General features: G+C 42.9%; 1 protein-coding gene across 6 annotated transcripts in view; it reads left to right on the forward strand.

Annotated features, from left to right (window-relative positions):
• DAG1 (dystroglycan 1) overlaps window positions 1-19,362 on the forward strand; it is a 100,795-nt gene extending 81,433 nt beyond the window's left edge. For all 6 annotated transcript variants that reach the window (XM_044451688.1, XM_044451683.1, XM_044451684.1 and 3 more), the window contains exon 3: window positions 14,409-19,362. In XM_044451688.1, coding sequence (XP_044307623.1) covers window positions 14,409-16,793 — 2,385 coding nt within the window. In that variant the 3' untranslated portion in view covers window positions 16,794-19,362. The remainder of the gene's footprint in view (window positions 1-14,408) is intronic.
• Window positions 19,363-19,912: the final 550 nt, after the last annotated feature.

Below are 19,912 nucleotides of genomic sequence, written 5' to 3' on the forward strand. Positions count from 1 at the left end.
TCAATCAATCCTATCACAGTAATATGTGGATAGTTATCGGTTATGTTCTCCCATACAACTTTCATTTTATATTGTCACTTTTTGTTGTTCTGTGCTGTCAAGTTGTCTCTGACTTACAGTGATCCTATGAATGAATGCCTTCCAAAATGTCCTTGGCAGCCCTGCTCAACTGTTGTAGACAGAGGGCTGTGGCTTCCCTTAAGCAGTCAATTACTCATATATGGTCTTCCTCTTCTCCTTCCTTTGACTTTCTCTAGCATGATCCCCTTCTCCAGTGAGTAATGCCTTCTCACAAAGTGCCCAAAGTATGACAGCTTCAGTTTTGTCATTTTTGCTAATGGGGAAATTTCTGCCTTGATCTAAGACTCACTTGTTTGTCCTTCTGCCAGTCCAGGGTATTTGTAAAGCTCTCCTTCAGCAGCATGTTTCAAACACATCATTTTTTCTTCTTGTCAGCTTTCTTCACTGCCCAGTCTTCACATACATACATAATGACTGGGAATACAGTAGTGCAGATCAGTGGTTCTCAACCTTTCCACAGCTGGGGACCGGTGAAAACAGGACCGCTGAGACAGAAACAAAAGGCACCATAGTTTCCAAACACAATACCGAAAAAAAATATCTCTAAAACAACCAGAAACTGAGCAACAAAAAATCCCAACACAAGAACAAAATACCAAAATTTTGTTAGTGTGGCTCCCAGCAAGCTCTCTCCCCCATCCCTGCCCTCCCCCTGGTGGCATCAGCACACCCCCATGAACGCAATGCCAACTAAGGAAGTGGTGGTGGAGCACAGCCAGCCCCTGCACCAGTTCACGGTGAGTGGGATGAACCCTGTGCCCAGACCGGGAGGAAATCTCCCATGGACCAGCGCCAGTCTGCAGCGTGGCGGTTGAAAACCACTGGTGTAGATGATTTTGACCTTACACTTGATTATCTTTTCTAGTTACTTTGCTGCCTTTCCAAGTTGTAGTCTCCTTTGAATTTCTTGGCTGCAGTTTCCCTTTGGAAGGAGTCAGTTCGCAAAACAAATATTTTAGTCTTCTATAGGACCTCACATATTTTACAACTAATATGCTCTGCAGTATGTCTGGTGTCTTCTGTTTCAATGCTTCTTTTAAAAAACTGGTTAAGGAGATGATATCACAAAGTTTATAATTGACTCTCCCTTCACATTTGTTCATCCATCTGTAAGTATGACAAGACACAGTACTTGATTTTTTTCTTTGCACAAATTCCCTTGCACATCCATATTCTGACTCAAAAAGAGGCTTGCTCAAAGAATGCCAGCTGGACAAATGGTATGATAGTCTTCTCCATTTAAATGCTTCCTGCCAGTAATGCATTTTCAGTTATTGACAATACGGTTCCAGAAGAATATAATGGTTTTGCAAGAGCATGGTTGTTTTTTTTTACCCCTGCTCTTCAGGTGTCATTTTGCCTGCAAAAGAAGCTACTGAGTATCTTGAATAAAGTGGTTTGCAATGTTTGTTTATTTGAAGATGCTATTACAGATGAAGAAACTCTTTGTGATGCTGCTGATGTTTAGAAGAAGCAGAAATACGACTTAGGGAACAAGAATGTTAGAAAAAGTTATTTGCACTTTCATCAGTAGGGCTCTCACTTAGATCCATAAAGGAGTTTTTAGTCTGCAGAGCACTTCTTAAATGTTGCAAGGATATGCTTTGTCATCCTAGTAACATTTGGAATGCATATTTCATGGCAATGCCTTCATATGCTAGATGTTTGTCTTACCATTTTGCTAGTGGGCGGGGGGAACAACAATGTAGTTGCTAGCTTGCCACGAAACGCTGAGCTGTGGGGTGAGTAGTACAGCGGATCATCAGATGAGTAGGAACTGAACTATGATTTACATAAAGATTTTGAAGCTAAATGGATACACTTAAATTTAAGTTTTCAGAATTCAGATACATTTAACCTCTTGCCTTTCTGATAAATTTATTTGCAGTTCCTTTTGTTGCTTTCTTAAGAACACAGAAACAGATTCACCAACTATACCAACAAAAGGATCCCACAAGAAAAGAAAAAACTGTAGCCTCCTTCTCTTGTGAAAATGGCAGCGTCATCTGTTATGTAGTTTTTAGAAAACATTTGGAGGAATAAATATATGAACACTTTGTTGATGTTATTCATCATTCTGAAATAAAATATTTCAGAAACAGTTTTTCCTGGGGGGTGGGGAGAGCAAAGAAGCCTTTAGGGGGGAAAAACCAAAGATTTTTCCAGAGTTTTTCTATTTTTTCCTTAAACCTTCACATCTCTAGTCACAAGTAGTGACAGTGGTGGTAATAACAGTGGCAGTAGACAAATTCAGGAATCCACATTCCTGTTTTGTTTTGGACATTCGAACCCAGAAACTCTGGATTGTTTACAGATTAAACAATGCAGAATTAATCTAACAATTAACCAAATAACCGAGTAACTGTTATGTTAACTGGGTCAAACCCCCCTCCCCCAGTTTTCAGGTTCTAATGTCTGGACAGTTAATTGAAATCTGAAAGGGTTAACTTCCTGCCTTCATGCCCTGGCCAAGAATTGCTGCTGTGACATATGACCCAACTCAGTTTGTCTACTCACATGTTCAGAAATAAGCATGACTTGGAGCATCCACAAATACGTTTCAGTAGAAGATACATTAAATAAGGGATGCAAATGCTCCAGCGCACAGCCCTAATGGAACCTATGGATTCTAATTTAGTTTTTGCTCTGGAGGAAGCTCTACTGTTACCTCTGATTGAAGAAAACAGCAGGGATGCAGGTGGTGAGTGGCAGGTACATTCTGCTTGAAGCCAGGGATGCAGTTGGCACTGGAACGAGTGGCTGCTTCTCCCAGCACTGAATGACTCCCTTTGTTCATATTGAGAGGCAAAATATATAAGGGCAGGCTACTGACATTCCTGTTGCAGAGCATATGGAGAGTAGTTCACCAGGAAGTGCGTTTGGGAGTTGATGTACTAAGACTAAGGACCAATGAACATGTTCTTCATGATCTCTGTGCATCACAAAATGGGTTCTGCACCTGAATGGGGCCTTTTGGCAGATTTCCTAGTCAGACTTATTCTGGCAGTAGCCCCTCCCCTCCCCTCCGCCCTGCTATATTTGGGAACGGTTCCCACCCACGTCCTCAGTTCTCTTCCAGCCACCATTGAGGGAGCCTTGAGATTTTGTTGGTAGCTTTCACTTTCTCTGACACATTTTTTTCTCGTTCTCATTTCTAACTACTTCTACAACTTTTGCTTCTTAGTTCTCTGCCTTTTATCCCAAACCTACCTTATTAAAACAACAATAACAACCAGCTCCCTTCTGTTGTTACCACTTTCCCCATCCTCAACACTTTCATCTCCTTTTTCTCTTTCCCGATGGCACTCAAGGTGCCATTTTAGAAGTGTGTCTGTTGCAGGAGCAAGTTGCCCCCAGTGGACAGTCATTCTTTGTGCCTCTTCTGTCTGAGGGAGTGCCACCTTGTACAGGCCTTTCCACACTGCCAGGCCTTTACTAAATAGGCCCAGAAGAACAGAGTGGGCAAACTGCAGGCTAAATTATGGAATCGCAACCCCCAGGCCTCTGACTTAGCCAGGCCTGTGGTACAAGTGTGCCCAACCACATCTCAGGCCTTGGGATTGCCCTGCCATCCATCTGTGGCTGCAGGGGCTCCTTGAATCACACCCTCCACCCTATCTACTCTAGGGAACATGACAGAGGCCTGCAGGTCCAAGAAGGCTAAGCTGACAGCCATCTTGGAGAAGGCCAAACATAAGAAGAGGCCTTAAGCTAATCATCTTTATAGCTATATAATCTTCTTTATAGCATTATAGCATAGAATAGCAATGTTGATTTCAGGGGACTCTGCCGTGCACACTGGCCCAGTCTCCTTCCAAGATCTCTTCACAGTGGTTGATCTTCACCTTGCTGCAGCAGGGCCCAGCGAAGACCTCACCTCATCATTCCACTGCCATCTCTCTTCCTTAGCATATCTTCCTCTTGCCAATGCCATCTCACACCACATCAGACTGCCACCCACATGATTGCTATTGGTTACTCCACTCTGTTTGGGACTGAGGAGCCTACAGCCTGACTCCACAACCTCTGGCCCAGTCAGGAGGAGAGAGGGCTTGAGAGAGACTGGGACCAACCAACCAGTCTGGGACATCAGTACAACAACTACCTGGGATACCATGGAGAGGGACACAGCAGCACACCAGAAGCAACAACTTGCCCTCCATTGCTGCCATGTCTGCCCTATCTCATTACTGTGGCTTGACTCACTCTCCTTGGTCCCAGTGGACAATGTCTCCGACTTGGATTTAGGCAAGTTAAACAAACCGCTCACCACCTTGTCAGGTGTGGTCATCACACTGCAGGAAACAGGATCCCCCTGAGGGCATGGGTACTTTTCAGAGCATATCCTCCAGATGGCTACCTCACTTGGACTCAAGATAAAACAACATATTGAGAAGATTGCAGATCTGGTCTTTGATGCTATTTGGATGGAGGGACTCCCCCCTTGGATAAAGAGGGATGCAGTCTGGACATGATGGCATGGTGGGTCTGTTCATCCGTATCTTTGAGTCTTCGTGTTCATATTTCAAGGCTATGCTGTCTCAATATCAGATCTTCCTTTGGGAGAAGATGGGCTCCCTTTGCAAACATCTCCCAGAGGATTATTGAGACCTGGAGCACTTTCAGGCAGAGGCCCTCTGCCTATCTCACCAGTAACTTAATATGGCATGCCACCATGTTAACTGCAGTTCTGGGGCCCTCACTGACACAGTCACAATTCATCCGCACACCTGGCTCCATGCAGCTGGTCTATCCCAGAAGGTGCATAAGAAGATTGAAGATCAAAGATCTGCCATTTGACAGGGATGGCCTCTTCAGCTTCTTAACAACAACAACAACAAAAAGGCTTGATTCCATTCTGATAAATATGGCCTTGAAGTTCCGAGCCAGCCACAGAGCTACAGTAAAACAAGTACAACAGCTCCTCAGGTTCATGGGAATGACAGTCATGATGGTCCCATTTGCCATCGGCTGCAGCTCTTGTTCATGCATGCTTACCAATCGCAAAGCAATTTGAGCCAGAAGTGTCTTAACCACCCTACATTCAGAACAGTCAAGTCTAGCCTGGTAGACCAATCAATCCAATCTGTCTGAGGGAGTCAGCTTCTCATCACCAAAGCCAGACATCTTGGTGATAGCAAAAGGCTCCCTCTGGGGATGGAGAGTACAGTGTGGCACCAACCAGACCCACAGGGCATGGACTAAGTGGGAACTTCATGTCCATATCACTTATCTGGAACTCCTGGCCATACAGAAGGCCCTCATTGCTTTCCAGCCAATTTTTGGAAACAACACATGTGGATCACCACAACCATTACTACCATGGTGTTCTACTTGAATAAACGGAGAAACCAGACCCATCTCACCTGGTGCATATGTAACTGGTGCATTGACAAGGGCATCACACTCACCAATGTCCCTGTGCAGGCCGTGAGGGAACTCGTGAGTGGGAAATGGATCTCAGAACCTTTACAAATATCTTCCAGACCTGGGGAATGTCATCCATTGATCTCTTCACCACCAAGACTAACACAGTATGTGACAAGTTTTGCTTCCAAGCTGGGACTGGCAAAGGCTCAATGGAAGGTGTGTTTCTCCTTCACTAGAACTGGACTCATTTTTATCTCTTCCAGGCATTCCTACTCAATTCTACTGGCAAAGATCTTCAGAGGCAGGACCACCTGCATCCTTATCACTCCATGGTCACCCCAGCAATAATGGTTTATGCACCTGCTCTGGCTTTCAAACAGGACATTTCCATCAAACCTGAACATTATCTCACTGGACCAAGGAATGATCCTCCATCACCACTCTGCACTTCACATCATGGAAGATCATCCAGTAGATGGGACACAGTTCTCCAACTGGATATATAGGCAATCCTTGATGCAGTGCTCAAACTGTCCACAAGGATATTATATGCAATGAAATGGAATCCATTCACTGTATTTGCCCAGCAAGAATCTTTCAATCCTTGCCACTCATCTATCCAACAAGTCCTTGAATAGTTGCTTATTTTTTACAGGAGGAGTCTGAAACTATCTTCCATCATGGTCTACCCTGGCAGCAATCTGCTCATTCCTTCTTCTGATCCAAGGTGTATCAGTCTTTTCATATCTGCTGCCTCATTGGCTCCTGACAGGACTACAAAACATTGCTCCACAAATCTGGTTCTTTGTCCCAAGCTGGAGTCTTTCAGTCATTCTGCAAGCCCTCATGAGGTGACTCTTCAGACCTTTGGCCACCATAGACCTTAGGCTCCTCTCATGAAAGGTAACATCCTTTGGGGCCATTACATCTGCCAGAAGGGCCAGTGAACTCTGCATGCTCTTCTTTGACCAACCGTATCTTACCTTCCACAAGAACAAGGTGGTCCTGCATCCAGATCCCTTGTTTCTACCAAAGATGGCCTCACCATTCCACCTTAACTAGGCTATTCTGCTGGCCTTCTTCAGTGTACCCTCAAACCCAATAGAATTTACCCTGAACACACTTGATGTGTGCACAGGGGATTCACATTCTACTGGTCTCAAACCAAATCCTTTTATCATTCCAAGAATTTTTTTTGTTTGCTACAGTGAGAGTTCCAGAGGTGAACCTGTCAACCCTCAATGGATTGCACACTGGATCTTTGAGACCATCATCCACACCTGCTAGCTCACAGAACTGCAGTTCACTGACTGACCTAGAGCTCACTCCACCAGGGCAATGGCCGCACCAACAGTGCTTCATGTAGCTATCTCTCTGCAAGACCTATGCAGGGGAGACATGGTCTGCTCTGTTGACATTTGTCTACTTTGTCAACATTCATCTGTCGTTCCTTTAAGTGGTCATCATGGATTCACACAACCCAGCCACTGACCCCATGCCAATGTTGGCAGTTGCTCAACCCTGCAGTCTTTGGGTTCAAGGTTACTGGCCCTGCCTCAGTTCTAAGGTCACAGTGTCAGTCTCAAGGGAACTGAGGAAGTGGGCAGGAACTCCTCCCAGATATACAAAGGAGAGGGAGGGGAGGGCCTCCCACCAGAACAAGTCATGCTAGGAAATCTCAACCAGAGAGTCCTCACAGGTGCAGAGCCCCGTATGTATGAATCTATAGATGGCCACTGAAAGAACAGCCACAGGAAAGCAATGTGACTTAACACTTGAGTACCTTAAAGCTGTTGTTTGCAAATCCAGACTCAGCTTCAGGTATCACACCACACCCTCTTTTTTTCTTTACCCAGTGTCACTTTTTCCTTTCCCTTGTTGTTCTTGGTTGTGTGTAGTGTGATTACCCAGAAATCATTTGCACTTTTACAGCGCTAATGTTGAATGCTCATCTGTGAACCTACTACTTAAATCTAGGCAAGCGATTATCTCTTGACCTTGGCTCCTTTGTATGAGCAGCAGTACTAACCTACTTTAGAAGCCCATTGAAAAGACACTTGAAATAAAGTATGTGAAATAAGGTATGTGAAAGTGCTATAAAAATGTTAAGTATTAAATCTGTGTAGTAGCACCTAGAGACTTAACTACATGCTTGCTCATGAAGCAGGCTTATCAAATCCATTTCATGTGCCTTTCCAACTAAGTTTCCAGAATAACGATGGACATTTAAAATCTCTGCAGTACTGTGTGTGTTCAGTAGGAAATCCAAACCAATTCACCAAAGTTTAAAGTAGCCAGTAAAGAAGTGTTAAAGAAGTGTAAACTGTTCTACAAACTTTGCTATATATGAGCTTTGGTATCTTTCAGATTGACATTGTAAGGCCATAATACTGTGCAAGGTTAGACAGAAAAAAGTCCTACAAGTTGCAGCGTTCTCCAGCCAGCATAGGAGTTATAGGACTTCATTCTATTTAAACAGGGTTGTTTCCTTTGTTTTAGCAATACCCTGCATTTAAGACAATCTAGCAACTGCTGTTTGCTATTGTCCGCTCCTGTCTTTCTGAAGTTGTTATTAAGGTAGTGAAACTTGGGCAGTTCTATGCAGAATCCTCTCCTTTTTTAAACTGCCACATCACTTCAACTACTGCAGTAGGCAAGAGGAGAGTTCTGTTATTTCTGGGATTGGGGTAACATTTATTCTGTGAATAAACACCTAACATGTAGCCAAAGGTTTTGGAGTTGCTTCTGGTTCTATTTCAGGATTCTTCTAGGGCTCAATTTACTGCAAACCAATTTGAACAAAGCCAGACACTTAGACTATATATTCACTAAACAGATTTCTTTTCAGCCACCAAGGTTAAACTGTTGTTTTGCTGCTCACAGGTGCAGTCTGCATCCTTAAGAGAACAGTGCAGGAATTACTGAAAAGGAAGTGCCCAAGCCTACAGCTTGAAGTAGCAAACTAAGGGTGTCTGCTTAGAGCCAATACCTTCATGCATAAGTGCTGCTCTTTAAATAGAAAATGAAGGTGTTTTTTTAATGTTTGTTTGTTTGTTTAGGAGATTTATAGGCCATCCATCACTGTTGTCTCTGGATCTATGTTTCTTAAAGCATTAGCCTTTTAATTAGCTTTTTTTTTTTGGTGGGGGGGTCCTTTGCTATTAAGTATTATCAGCTTTCTTGAGTGCAGGTGAAGGAAGATACAACAGTGTTAAACTAATTAATTACACATTTTAGAATGGATGACATTAATTGTAGTATCAGCAAATTTTGTCATCTTTAAATGACACCCATTTTTAGGCACGCATCAGAATAATATGCTTGTCTGCTTTGCAGGGAATATACACATTTGCTCAAAAGGATTATGGAGAAGTTTTTTAACATGAAGCTTATATTAATTAAAGTTAATAGCCCACAGCTGGTATTGAGATGGCAAAGAAGACTATAGGTTTGCTAAACAATAGCAGTTTTGCCAGTTTGAAAATATATGCATATGATGAGGACTTTAAAATGAACAAAACCTAAAACACTTGACAGGCTGTCTGGAGCAAAGGACCTAAGACAGAAGTTTTAGTGTACCACTCGTGTGAAAGTATAAATAGATGTTAAAAGGAGTGACCTCCATGTGGTTGAAAGTTAAAGGAAAAGCAGGGCATAACTTCGCCAAACACAAACATTTTAAGGCTGTAATTTTAACATATGCTTTATTCTCCCATTCAAATCAATGGAACTTCTTAAAAATGTGTGCAACATAGTTTCTATTCAAGAGATAGTGCTTCACAACTTACAGATAAGCTGTTGGTAAAGTTACATTTAAAATAAACATTTCAACAACTATTCAGACTTCTACTTGTACATCTGTGGCATTTATACTTAACCTTGACTGCTGCCAGCCCATTAAGAAAATTCTAAAAACCAAAATGGGAGATACACTGAAGAATCTAAATTTCTTCAGATCTATTTGGTAACATGCTCTGAGCATAGAATGTTCTCTTTGTTGCAGTATTCTGTAATTGCTTCTTTTGTAAAATATGTTGCATGTTGCTTTATCAATAGAATTTACATCTTAAAGTGTTTTGCTTTGTTGATACTAAAATGTTTTTTTAAAACCTCTAGCTATTCTAAGAGCTAGTCAATAGCTTGCAATTTGCCAGATTGACAGAAGATTCTCATAATTTAGACTCAATTTGTATGTGTCACACCAGTCAACTTGAGCCATTTATGTTTAAGCCAGCTAGAATTACTGGCTAGCCCCTACTGCCATTACATACTATCCTTACAAAGAACGATATAGTCTTAGATGTGTTGGGATTGGGATTGGGATTGGGATATCTGTCATTCAGCAATAATGTTGTTTCCTATTATGTGTCTTCCCACTTGCCTCAGGCTTTGGCGGGATCCCCCTTTTGTGGGTGGGTGTCAAAACGTATGTGCATACTTGCAATACATTCATCTTTGTTATGACTGCCTTGTACGAACTTGTTTTGGTAAATCATGAAATATATATCAGTTCCACAGAGCTACTTTTGAGGAGAGCTTAATCACAGCTGTGCACTAGACTGTAGCACACTTATTTGGAACAATATCCAGAAAGACCTAATTTTCACTCATGTGCTGGTAATGCAATAAAATAAAAATCACAAAGTTGCCTTTGATCTCTTCTGATTGGTTATCAAAACTGTATTTAATGATCAATATTTATTTTGAAAGGTTCATTTAATGCAGAAAGTGTGCCAGGTACTGTACAAATCAGTTTTGCTGCCTGAAGTGAAGCTAAGGTCCACATATGGAGAAAAAAGAAAAAACCTCACTGCATCTTTCAGATTATATTTCCTGCCTCAATAATCCCTTACTCATGGTACCACTACAGGCAGACTGCCTCACTTTATTGATTGGCAAAGCCAATCCTATTCCTCTAACCAAATCTAACAGGATCTTTTCCCAACCTGGTTCTTTCTAGATGCTTTGGAATGTAACCCCCAGCATCCCAACCATAGTAAGTACTAACTAGAGCTGATGGGAATTGAAGTCCAAAATATCTGGAAGGCAACAAGTTGAGGAGAACTGATGTAAAGTAACAAACAGGATAAAAGTGAAGAAAAAAGGCATGCACATAACAGAGTGCCAAGAATGGGAGTAAAACTGAATTAAATAATGGTGGCATATAGTCGGTTCAACTAGGGCAAGTCTAAGAGGATATGTTTGAGAGGGAACTTTGAGGGGAGTGCTATTAGTTTGATGAAAATGGAGCAGCAGCCTGTTCCAATCATAGGGTGTAATGAAAAATAAATGATGCAGTATTGTGGGTAAGAATGATGAAAAGGAGGAATCAGACACAACCTAAATTGCATGTATTATACACAACAGTACTTCTGAAAGTAACTGTATTAGGGAAGGAGGTTGTCTGTGGGATGCTCTATTTTCAGACAGAGGTGTTTGCAGTGTGTCCAACAAGAGTAGAAGCAGCAGCTGGACACACTTAAGTTATGGTGCTTTCCTATGGGCTTTATTTGAATTTGATATTGTGCCATTAAAAAGGCATGGGTTATGAGGCTTAGTGTTGGATAAAGATTTTGGGGCACAAAAAGGCCTTATACCAGCAGTTTTTCCCCCCATACAGTCCATTCCATTATGGAATTTTGCTGCAGCATCTTGACCTCTTAAAGCACAATCCAGAGGCAGACATAAGTATATCCCATTGAAATCAATGGGATTTAAGCACACTGACCTTCCCTGACTTGGCTTTATGACTAACATTTAGCATACAGTTGTACAGGTTTTAATTCTACTGATATCTCTGAACTTTCACAAGAATTCATCCTCTAGATGAATGCAGATGATAATTACTTGAACTTGAGTGTCCAAGTAAAGCTCACTAAAATTGCTAGAAGTTTTCACTTTTTGTAGTTGAAGTAAAATATGGATTAAAAACCTGAAGTGTTACTCCTTGTTTTTTTTTTTCAGTTTCAATAACTTGGGACAGCTTCTGACCTGGGAGGCAGCCAAAAAATAAAATAGCTCCTGAAAGTGTTCTGGAGTGTTCTACCCCCCAGAATCCAGGAAGGAATATTTATTCTGCCACTGGTTTCTATTCCACTGATGGACAGTGAGGGTTGGATATAGCCCTAAGTAACTGCAAAATGGATTTTACCAGAGTAGCTTCAAAATGAAAAGGCAGATGGCCTAATCTGCAGGGATTGGATACATGAGCATGTCTAGACCTGTGATAGTAGCATACCTTTGTCACATTTAACATACTGCTTTATTATGTATAAGACCAAAATGGCCTCTGTAATGTAAATGGACTTCAGGAGACTTCTCTTGCAACTGTGTTGTGTTTCAGTTCATAAGGCCCAGTGAAATAGGAGTCACCAACTGACAGTCTTACCACATTCTTAGTTCTTAGAACTAGCTTAGCTCTCACTGGTTTGATCCTTTCTTTATATAAGAACGCTGTGTATCTGAAAGTTGATCTATGGAAAGTGCTTTGCAAAAATTTTACTGCACTTACTGCATTAAAGTGGTTCAAATTTGTGAGGGTCTTCTTCTGCAGCCCTCCCACTTTCATCTGTATTGGAAGGGGGAAATACACCTTGGTATTCTTTCAGACTGTCAGTTGCTCTATTGGCCAAAATAGGCTATTATGAGGAATGAGTGGCAGATAACACAGATATGGAATCTGCCGGCTGACATTTCTGAACACTGAGGTTTCTCACAGGACAACACAACTTTTCAGGAATCTGAATTAGCTTTGAATTAGCTTTGTCTGTGTTCTTCTCCCTTCCTTCCCATTTCCAAGACAAAGAGATAGAGGTCTACAGTTAAATGCTATATAATTCAGGGCTCTGGCTGGGAGTATGGAAAAAAGGAAGAGGCATTGAAGAGGAGGGACTAAGTGTGGTGAACTCTAATTGGATCCCACTTGATGTATTTTTGCCTACTTTGAGTTCTTCTCTCTTCAGTTAACAGAGTATTTTGAGTACACATTCATATTAGTCATTGACTCTACAAAGTAACCATTGCCACATGTAAGAAAGTTATTTATACAAAAACATATAATGATATGTTCTGTCCTTGAATACAAATGGTGCAGACTCTAGTTCTTTCTAATCTTTAGCTGGTGCAGTTAAGTTTCTTAATAGTTCCCTCCCCAAGATATTTTAATGTTAGAACTCTAGTGCAACAAAACTGGTTCAGCAGAACCATTGCCGGTTATACACATGCCCGTTTGGTTTTTTAAACTAAAGGTCTCAACATTCCTTTACAGTACATGGCGTTCTGCTTGTCTTGTAGAATATTGTGCTGTTTGTTCATCTTGCCCAGATGAAAATGGGCAAAATGGCAATGCAAAATCTGGGCATTCTAATCTGCATTTGAAAACCATGAAAAAGCTGAGACTTGAAAGGGCCACTTTGGTCGTCTTAAATTAATAGTTGAGCAGTTTCTGTGGCTGAGTTCACATTACAGGACAACCCACCTTGGTATAAGCCCTGGTGAGTTGGTTGTTTTCTGAAGTGCCGTGATGATCCTGACAGACTTGGGCTTATCTTTCCTTGCAGTACTTTGCCCACTTGCTCATTCTCCCTCCTCCTCCTAGGGCACAGAATGCTGCAAGAAGAAATAAGTCTCCTAACAGCCACAATCCCAAGGTGATTTCAGGTCTCCATGGTAGCCAAAGCTTCCTCATTACACAAATAGGCCGTTTGACCTGAAGCTCAGATGGGCAGCATCTAATTTGGCTGGGGCAATGTGCGGCAACCTCTTGTCACCGTAGCACAAACAGGGCTCCTGACTAGTGCAGTGGGGCAATTGATCATGCACCCCTGCCTCCTTGCTCTGAGGGTGCCCAAGCCACTTGGCATCACCACTGAGAATAAGTGCCGCTGGCTAGCTGGTTGGCTCCTGCCCAAGGGGTCAACTCCTGGGCAGGAGATAGGTGTATCATATTTGATGGTGATGCTGCCTTGGGCTTGAGGTGACTGCTCTGAGCAGATTGGACCCTCCCACCTCCTGCCATTGCTCTCCTACCTAAAAGTAGGCCTCTTGGGCAGGGGGTGTCTGATCTGCTCAGCATCACTGCTTCAAGCACTGGGTGTCCACCAGCTTACATTTCCCAGCTGGATCACCAGCTTACATTTCCCAGCTGTCTTTGCCAGGGGTTCAAGAGTACTAGACCTTTCCAGCCACTGGCAAGGATTTCCTCTTATCTTTGGTATGAGGCCCTGAGCTCCCTTTTCGAGGAGGAATGGATCCCATGAGTCCTGAGCTGCTGACAAGACTGGCCACTCCATGCTTCTGCAGGCAGGAGAAAGTTCTGATAACAACCCCCAAGTACCACTTAGATATTTTGGAGACTGCTGTCATTGGTGCTTGGCAAGGGCAGTGAAGGATTTTCCTTGTCCTTGGCATGTAGTTTGCTGGCTGTAGTGGTTCATCCATGTTTGGATGACACAACAGTCCACCATGGCTAACAACCCTGGAACAGCTCGTGGGCATTGCAGGGTGGCGTGCCTGAAAAAACAAGTAATTATTTGTGAAACAGCTCTGTTTGCACTACATGACAGCCTATGTATAATAAGAAACAAGAGTGGGTTGTCCTGTTATCCAAAAAAAATCCTGTCCCATGTGTGCACATGCCTGTAGTTTCATAATTTGTGGTTAAGGCAGGCTATTCCCCCCTCCCCCCAAAGGACTTCTCTCCCATTTCACAAAGGCTTCTCTGCCTGGTCATCTTTAGAGGAGCTTTGCTAATTGTGGGATTGGCTTGCAGTGGTCCTTAGTCACTTTGTCCCATCAAGCTGAAGTCCAGTATGCTGCTCAAGATCTACCTTCAGCACTAGTTTGCTAGAGGGATTTGTAAATGTCTGTTATGTAAAATGTAAAAAACAGAGTTTATTGTCTTGCTGCTTTCAATGGAATGCTGTAACTACCTATGATTTTTTTTTCCTCTTCAATAGATTGCTGAAGCTGGGAAAGAATCCTTGCCTCCTTGGTTGCACTGGGAACCAGAGAGTAGTACCTTGGAAGGCCTCCCACTTGATACAGATAAAGGCATTCATTATATCTCAGTGAATGCAATGCACCTGGTATCGAATGGAAGCTACGTGCCCCAGACTACCAATGTATTTTCTATTGAAGTCCACCCTGAAGATCATAATGAACCTCAATCAGTGCGGGTGGCTTCACAAGATGTGAATGAAGCAGTACCATTTGTGTGTAGTGCAGAGGAACCAGTCACTATCTTGACTGTAATTTTGGATGCTGACTTAACAAAAATGACACCAAAGCAGAGGATTGAACTTTTGAACAGAATGAAAACCTTCTCTGAAGTTGAACTTTATAACATGAAATTAGTTCCTGTTGTAAATAATAGACTCTTTGATATGTCCGCATTTATGGCTGGACCAGGGAATGCAAAGAAGGTGGTGGAAAATGGAGCCTTACTGTCATGGAAACTGGGCTGTTCGTTGAGCCAAAATAGTGTCCCAGACATAAGCAATGTTGAATCTCCTGCTAAAGAAGGTACAATGTCTGCTCATCTTGGCTACCCTGTGGTTGGCTGGCACATTGCTAACAAGAAGCCTAATGTTCCAAAGAGAATAAGGCGGCAGATCCATGCTACACCAACACCTGTGACTGCTGTTGGACCTCCAACGACTGCCCTCCAAGAGCCACCAACTAGAATTGTTCCAACACCCACTTCTCCCGCCATTGCACCTCCCACTGAAACAACAGCTCCTCCGGTGAGAGAGCCTGTACCATTGCCTAAGAAGCCCACAGTTACAATTAGAACAAGAGGAGCTATTGTTCAGACACCAACCCTTGGACCAATTCAGCCAACCAAAATGGTAGACGCAACCACCACTACTCCTGGCCAGATTCGACCAACAATGACAGTGCCAACAGAAGCTACTGCAGCAATTACACCACCCACAACAAAGAAACCCAAAGGAACCACACCAAAACCAGCCACACCATCCACCACTGATACAAGTACAACACGAAGACCAAGACCTACCAAAACACCTCGCCCTCCAAAGCCTCCTCGGACTACTAAACCAACCCTTGTTGAACAGAAAACAGTTTCACCACCAACTCGCATTCGCACCACTACAATTGGAACTCCCCGTATACCCAATGATCCACCACAACTGAAAAACCACATTGACAGAGTAGATGCATGGGTGGGCACATATTTTGAGCTCAAAATACCTTCAGATACTTTCTATGACAAGGAGGATACCACTACTGATAAATTGCAACTCACCATGAAACTAGAAGAGGAGAAGCCACTGGAAGAAAATTCTTGGGTGCTGTTCAATACTGCTAGTCAGCTAATGTATGGACTACCAAATCGCACCCATGCAGGCAGGCATGAATTTTTCATGCATGCCACAGACAAAGGTGGCCTTTCAGCTGTGGATGCTTTTGAAATATTTGTCCATGCTCTGGGGGCAGATGAGGTACCTCCAGTTAAATTTAAGGCCAAATTTCATGGAGATCATAATACAGTAGCCAGTGACATTAATAAGAAAATTAGGCTGGTAAAGAATTTGGCTTTAGCCTTTGGAGAAAGAAACAGCAGTACTATTACCATAGAGAATATCAGCAATGGCTCTGTTGTAGTTGAGTGGACAAACAATACTCTACCTTTGGATCCATGCCCAGAAGAGAAGATTCGCTCCCTGAGCAGAACAATTGCTAATGATTCTGGTGTCCCAACTGCAGCTTTCTTTAATCACCTAGAGCCAGAGTTTAAGCCCATCAGCATTTCTGTAGTTGGTGCTGGTAGCTGTAGACATATTCAGTTTATCCCTAAGATTAAAGATGGACTTCCTGCAACTGCACCACCTACAGTTGTGCTTCCACGAGATCCAGAAAAGACAAGTGAAGATGATGTGTACTTGCACACAGTAATCCCTGCAGTAGTTGTAGCTGCCATCCTGCTTATTGCTGGAATTATTGCTATGATATGCTATCGCAAGAAGAGAAAAGGCAAACTCACTATAGAAGACCAAGCCACCTTTATCAAGAAGGGTGTACCAATAATCTTTGCAGATGAGCTTGATGACTCCAAGCCGCCTCCTTCCTCTAGCATGCCCCTGATTCTACAGGAAGAGAAAGCTCCTCTCCCACCCCCAGAGTATCCCAATCAGAATATGCCAGAAACTACTCCACTCAACCAAGACACCATAGGAGAATACACACCACTGCGGGATGAAGACCCCAATGCACCTCCCTATCAGCCTCCCCCTCCCTTCACAGCACCCATGGAGGGTAAAGGCTCCCGTCCGAAGAACATGACCCCATACAGGTCTCCACCTCCCTATGTCCCCCCTTAATGAACCAGAGACGCTTGCGGAGATGGGGCCTATAGTTCCACACCAGTGTTGTTGGTAGGGATCGGTGGCCTGCAAATCCGTTACCAACTAGAAAACCAACGTACAGACTCTCAAACATTGCCTGGTCCCAGCAGGCCCTCTCCGAACGCGTTTGCTACACCAGAGTGCTCGTGGAACACTCGGGACACTTGATTTTATTTTTGCCTAACAGCTTATGTTTTGTTTATTCATAGAAAAAAAAATCTTCTTGGCTCAAAAAGTATTTCTGACAGCAGGCGTCTCAAAGCATCTTGTGCAAAGGGAGACTGGCTGGACATGCAGGCAGCACTTGGGGTGGCACGCTGGGTCTCTGCTGTTTGCCTTTAAAACTAACTGTACTGTTTTTTCTATTCACGTGTGTCTAGCTACAGGGCATAACATGAAACGTAGCCTAAAAATTAAATTCAGAGGAGTTTCTGAGGTCAACGTTAAGTTTTTACATTTAATTGCCGTTACCTGAACGTGTATGTATAGATTTGGGGAAGGGAAAGGGAAATGCTTTACTACAAATAAGCTCAAGGGGTGTTTCCAATGCCAACCAGGCTGAGGGACTGTCTTTTTTATCAAAGGAATCCTATTTTTTCACACATTATACAATTCAGTCATCAGCTGGGGTCCTTTCTGCAAACTGTAGAATGAGCTCCTGTCGCTCTAGCCAGCTGTTCCTGGTCAGATGCCACAGGTTTCTTTAAGAATGGCGTTTTGATTGCTTTTTGCAAATACAAAAAGCAGTTACACTGCAGTATTGCTGCCCTTTGGAAATGGGAGGCCTAACAGTGGTATCTGCAGGCTGCAAAGGTCATGGTGCTGTGCTGAGATATTTCTCCTGGAAGGCATACTCTGGCTTTTGAAACACTCTTGAGATATTTTGGTGAAGATGCAATATTTTTATGTAGTGTAATGCAGTTTCCTCACATCAGACTCCTCCTGGACCACAGTATTAGAACAGCCCCCCTTCCCCCATTCCTTCTGGCTGTCCCAGCCCACTCCCCTATCACTCTCCTCTGTGCGCACACAGACGCAATAGTAGCTGCCTGGCGGTTGTCAAAATAAGAATCGCCAGAAGTAGTTCATAGTAAAAATCAGTGAACTCTCAGCTCTAATTTTTTACTAAATTTTTGATACAGCCTCAAATTGTTTTATTAAAAAATAATTAAAAATGGTAACGCTGCCAGCAGTTTGTATGAGCTTAGCTTCTTAGTATCAATTCAATGGGACTGACTGCTTTGCTCAGTTTGGATTCTTTTTTCCTGTTTGGTCTTTCATAGTCATTGTTTTAAATATTAGAGCCATGTCTAGATTTCTTGCCTTTAAAAAGTGAACTTCCACACATTTCTCCTGGGAAGTTGGAGTTACCCTCAAGGTCACTCCCATGCCTCTTTTTCTTTAGATAAAATTGTTTTACGCATGAATTTTTTTCTTGTCCATTTGAAACTATTTTTGGTACATTAGAGGGAGGAAAAACCCTTTGCAATAATGAGTCCATCCCCTCCCCGGGGGCTGGGCTGCCTCTGGCTGACTTTGCACACAAAGCAGACACTTTTAAGCCATATTGACTGTTTTGCAAAGTATGTTTGTGTGCTGATATGGCCAGTTAACACACTAGTGGATGAATGGCTACAATGACCTTCACCTCTGAACTTGCTAGGGTGGCATTTTCCTTCAAGCCCTTTTTTAACTACTTGAACAGGATTTTGCCGATCAAAACAAATATTAATTTGGCTATTGTCCCATATAGTTCTGCCCTCAGCTCCTGCCCCCTGAGGTTGGCTAGAGGAGTATGTGTTGCAGTGAGGGTGACAGGAAAGAATGCTTCCGGTTTTGCCTTTGTCTAGCTTTACAAGTATAGATTTGCCCTACAAAGTCTCTTCCCCCACTCCCTGCCTCCCAGTGATTGAATGTTGGCATGTGTCTGAAATGAGGAGTGGCAATGGATTCTCCTCCTCACACAGGAGAGCTGGTTGAGGAGAAGGGGATTACCTGGCACCAGTTAGGGGACACTGCTTTTGAACAGACCCTAGAAATATGGTAGAATCTCTCCTGCTCACCACCACTGCCTGCCTAGCTACCAACCATGGCAGCACAGTGCCAAAAATCTATACTGGCAGGCCTGCATTTCAGATGTCTCCAATTTATCAACACACAGAGCCTCCTAAGCCCAAATGCTGCAAGTTAGAAGGGCCTTCCAAACAGTGCCGTTGTCCCTAGCAACTGATACCACTTTAGACTGGTCATGCGCAAGCGCAAACGGTTTCAGGCCTGGGCCTACCTGTCACCATAGAAACTGGAGGCGAAGGGGCAGTGAACAGAATAATAACAATGGCATTCTCATCAGCCGCCTTCCCCCTAAGCACCAGTGCTGTTTGTTTATGCCACTAGACACTGTAATGGTGGGAGAGAATCTTGTATTAAAAGTGTTCACCAACCACTGATGTGTTTTTATGTCCTTATATAATTATTTTAAAAATGTGTTTTCTGCATTCTGTAAAGGAACATACCAACTAAATAAACCAGTGTACTTTACTACAAATGCAGAGGCTAATGAGCTCTTCCATTTAGATTCCTCTGGGTTTCTAGTACTCAGCGCTCCCATAATGTAGGAAACTCCCGAGAAAGAAGTGGTAGAAAGTGCAGCAAGATAATCCCAGTGAGTTCAAGACTGAGCTGTTGAACAATGAATGGCTGCTCAAAAGGTGCATTCTGTTCTTGGTGGAATCCCAGGAAGTGCGCTCAGCGCTAACTTAAAAATGAGGTAGGTCAATAGAGTCCATCTTACAGAAGGAGAAAAGAGGCATGGCACCATAATCACCCCCCCTCCCGAATGAGTTCCTACCTGACTAAGCATGTATTTAAATACACACATCTTAGTGCTCTATTTCTTTACCACTCTTCAGTGGGAATCCTTATGTATTTGAGAACAGCTAACAGTTTTGGCTATTTTGTTTTTTTTAAATCCTCATACCTTCTGCTCTGTCCTCACTCATGAATAGTGGAGTAGGGTTCTCTCAGCCTGTACCTAGAGGCACAACCTTAGTGGACTTCAGAAAATGGAAGGACTTAATGAGTGTCATTTTATATTC

This window comes from Varanus komodoensis, unplaced genomic scaffold (assembly GCF_004798865.1).
Source record: "Varanus komodoensis strain SLA01 unplaced genomic scaffold, ASM479886v1 scaffold6_2, whole genome shotgun sequence".
In the NCBI taxonomy this organism is placed as follows: Eukaryota; Metazoa; Chordata; class Lepidosauria; order Squamata; family Varanidae; genus Varanus; species Varanus komodoensis.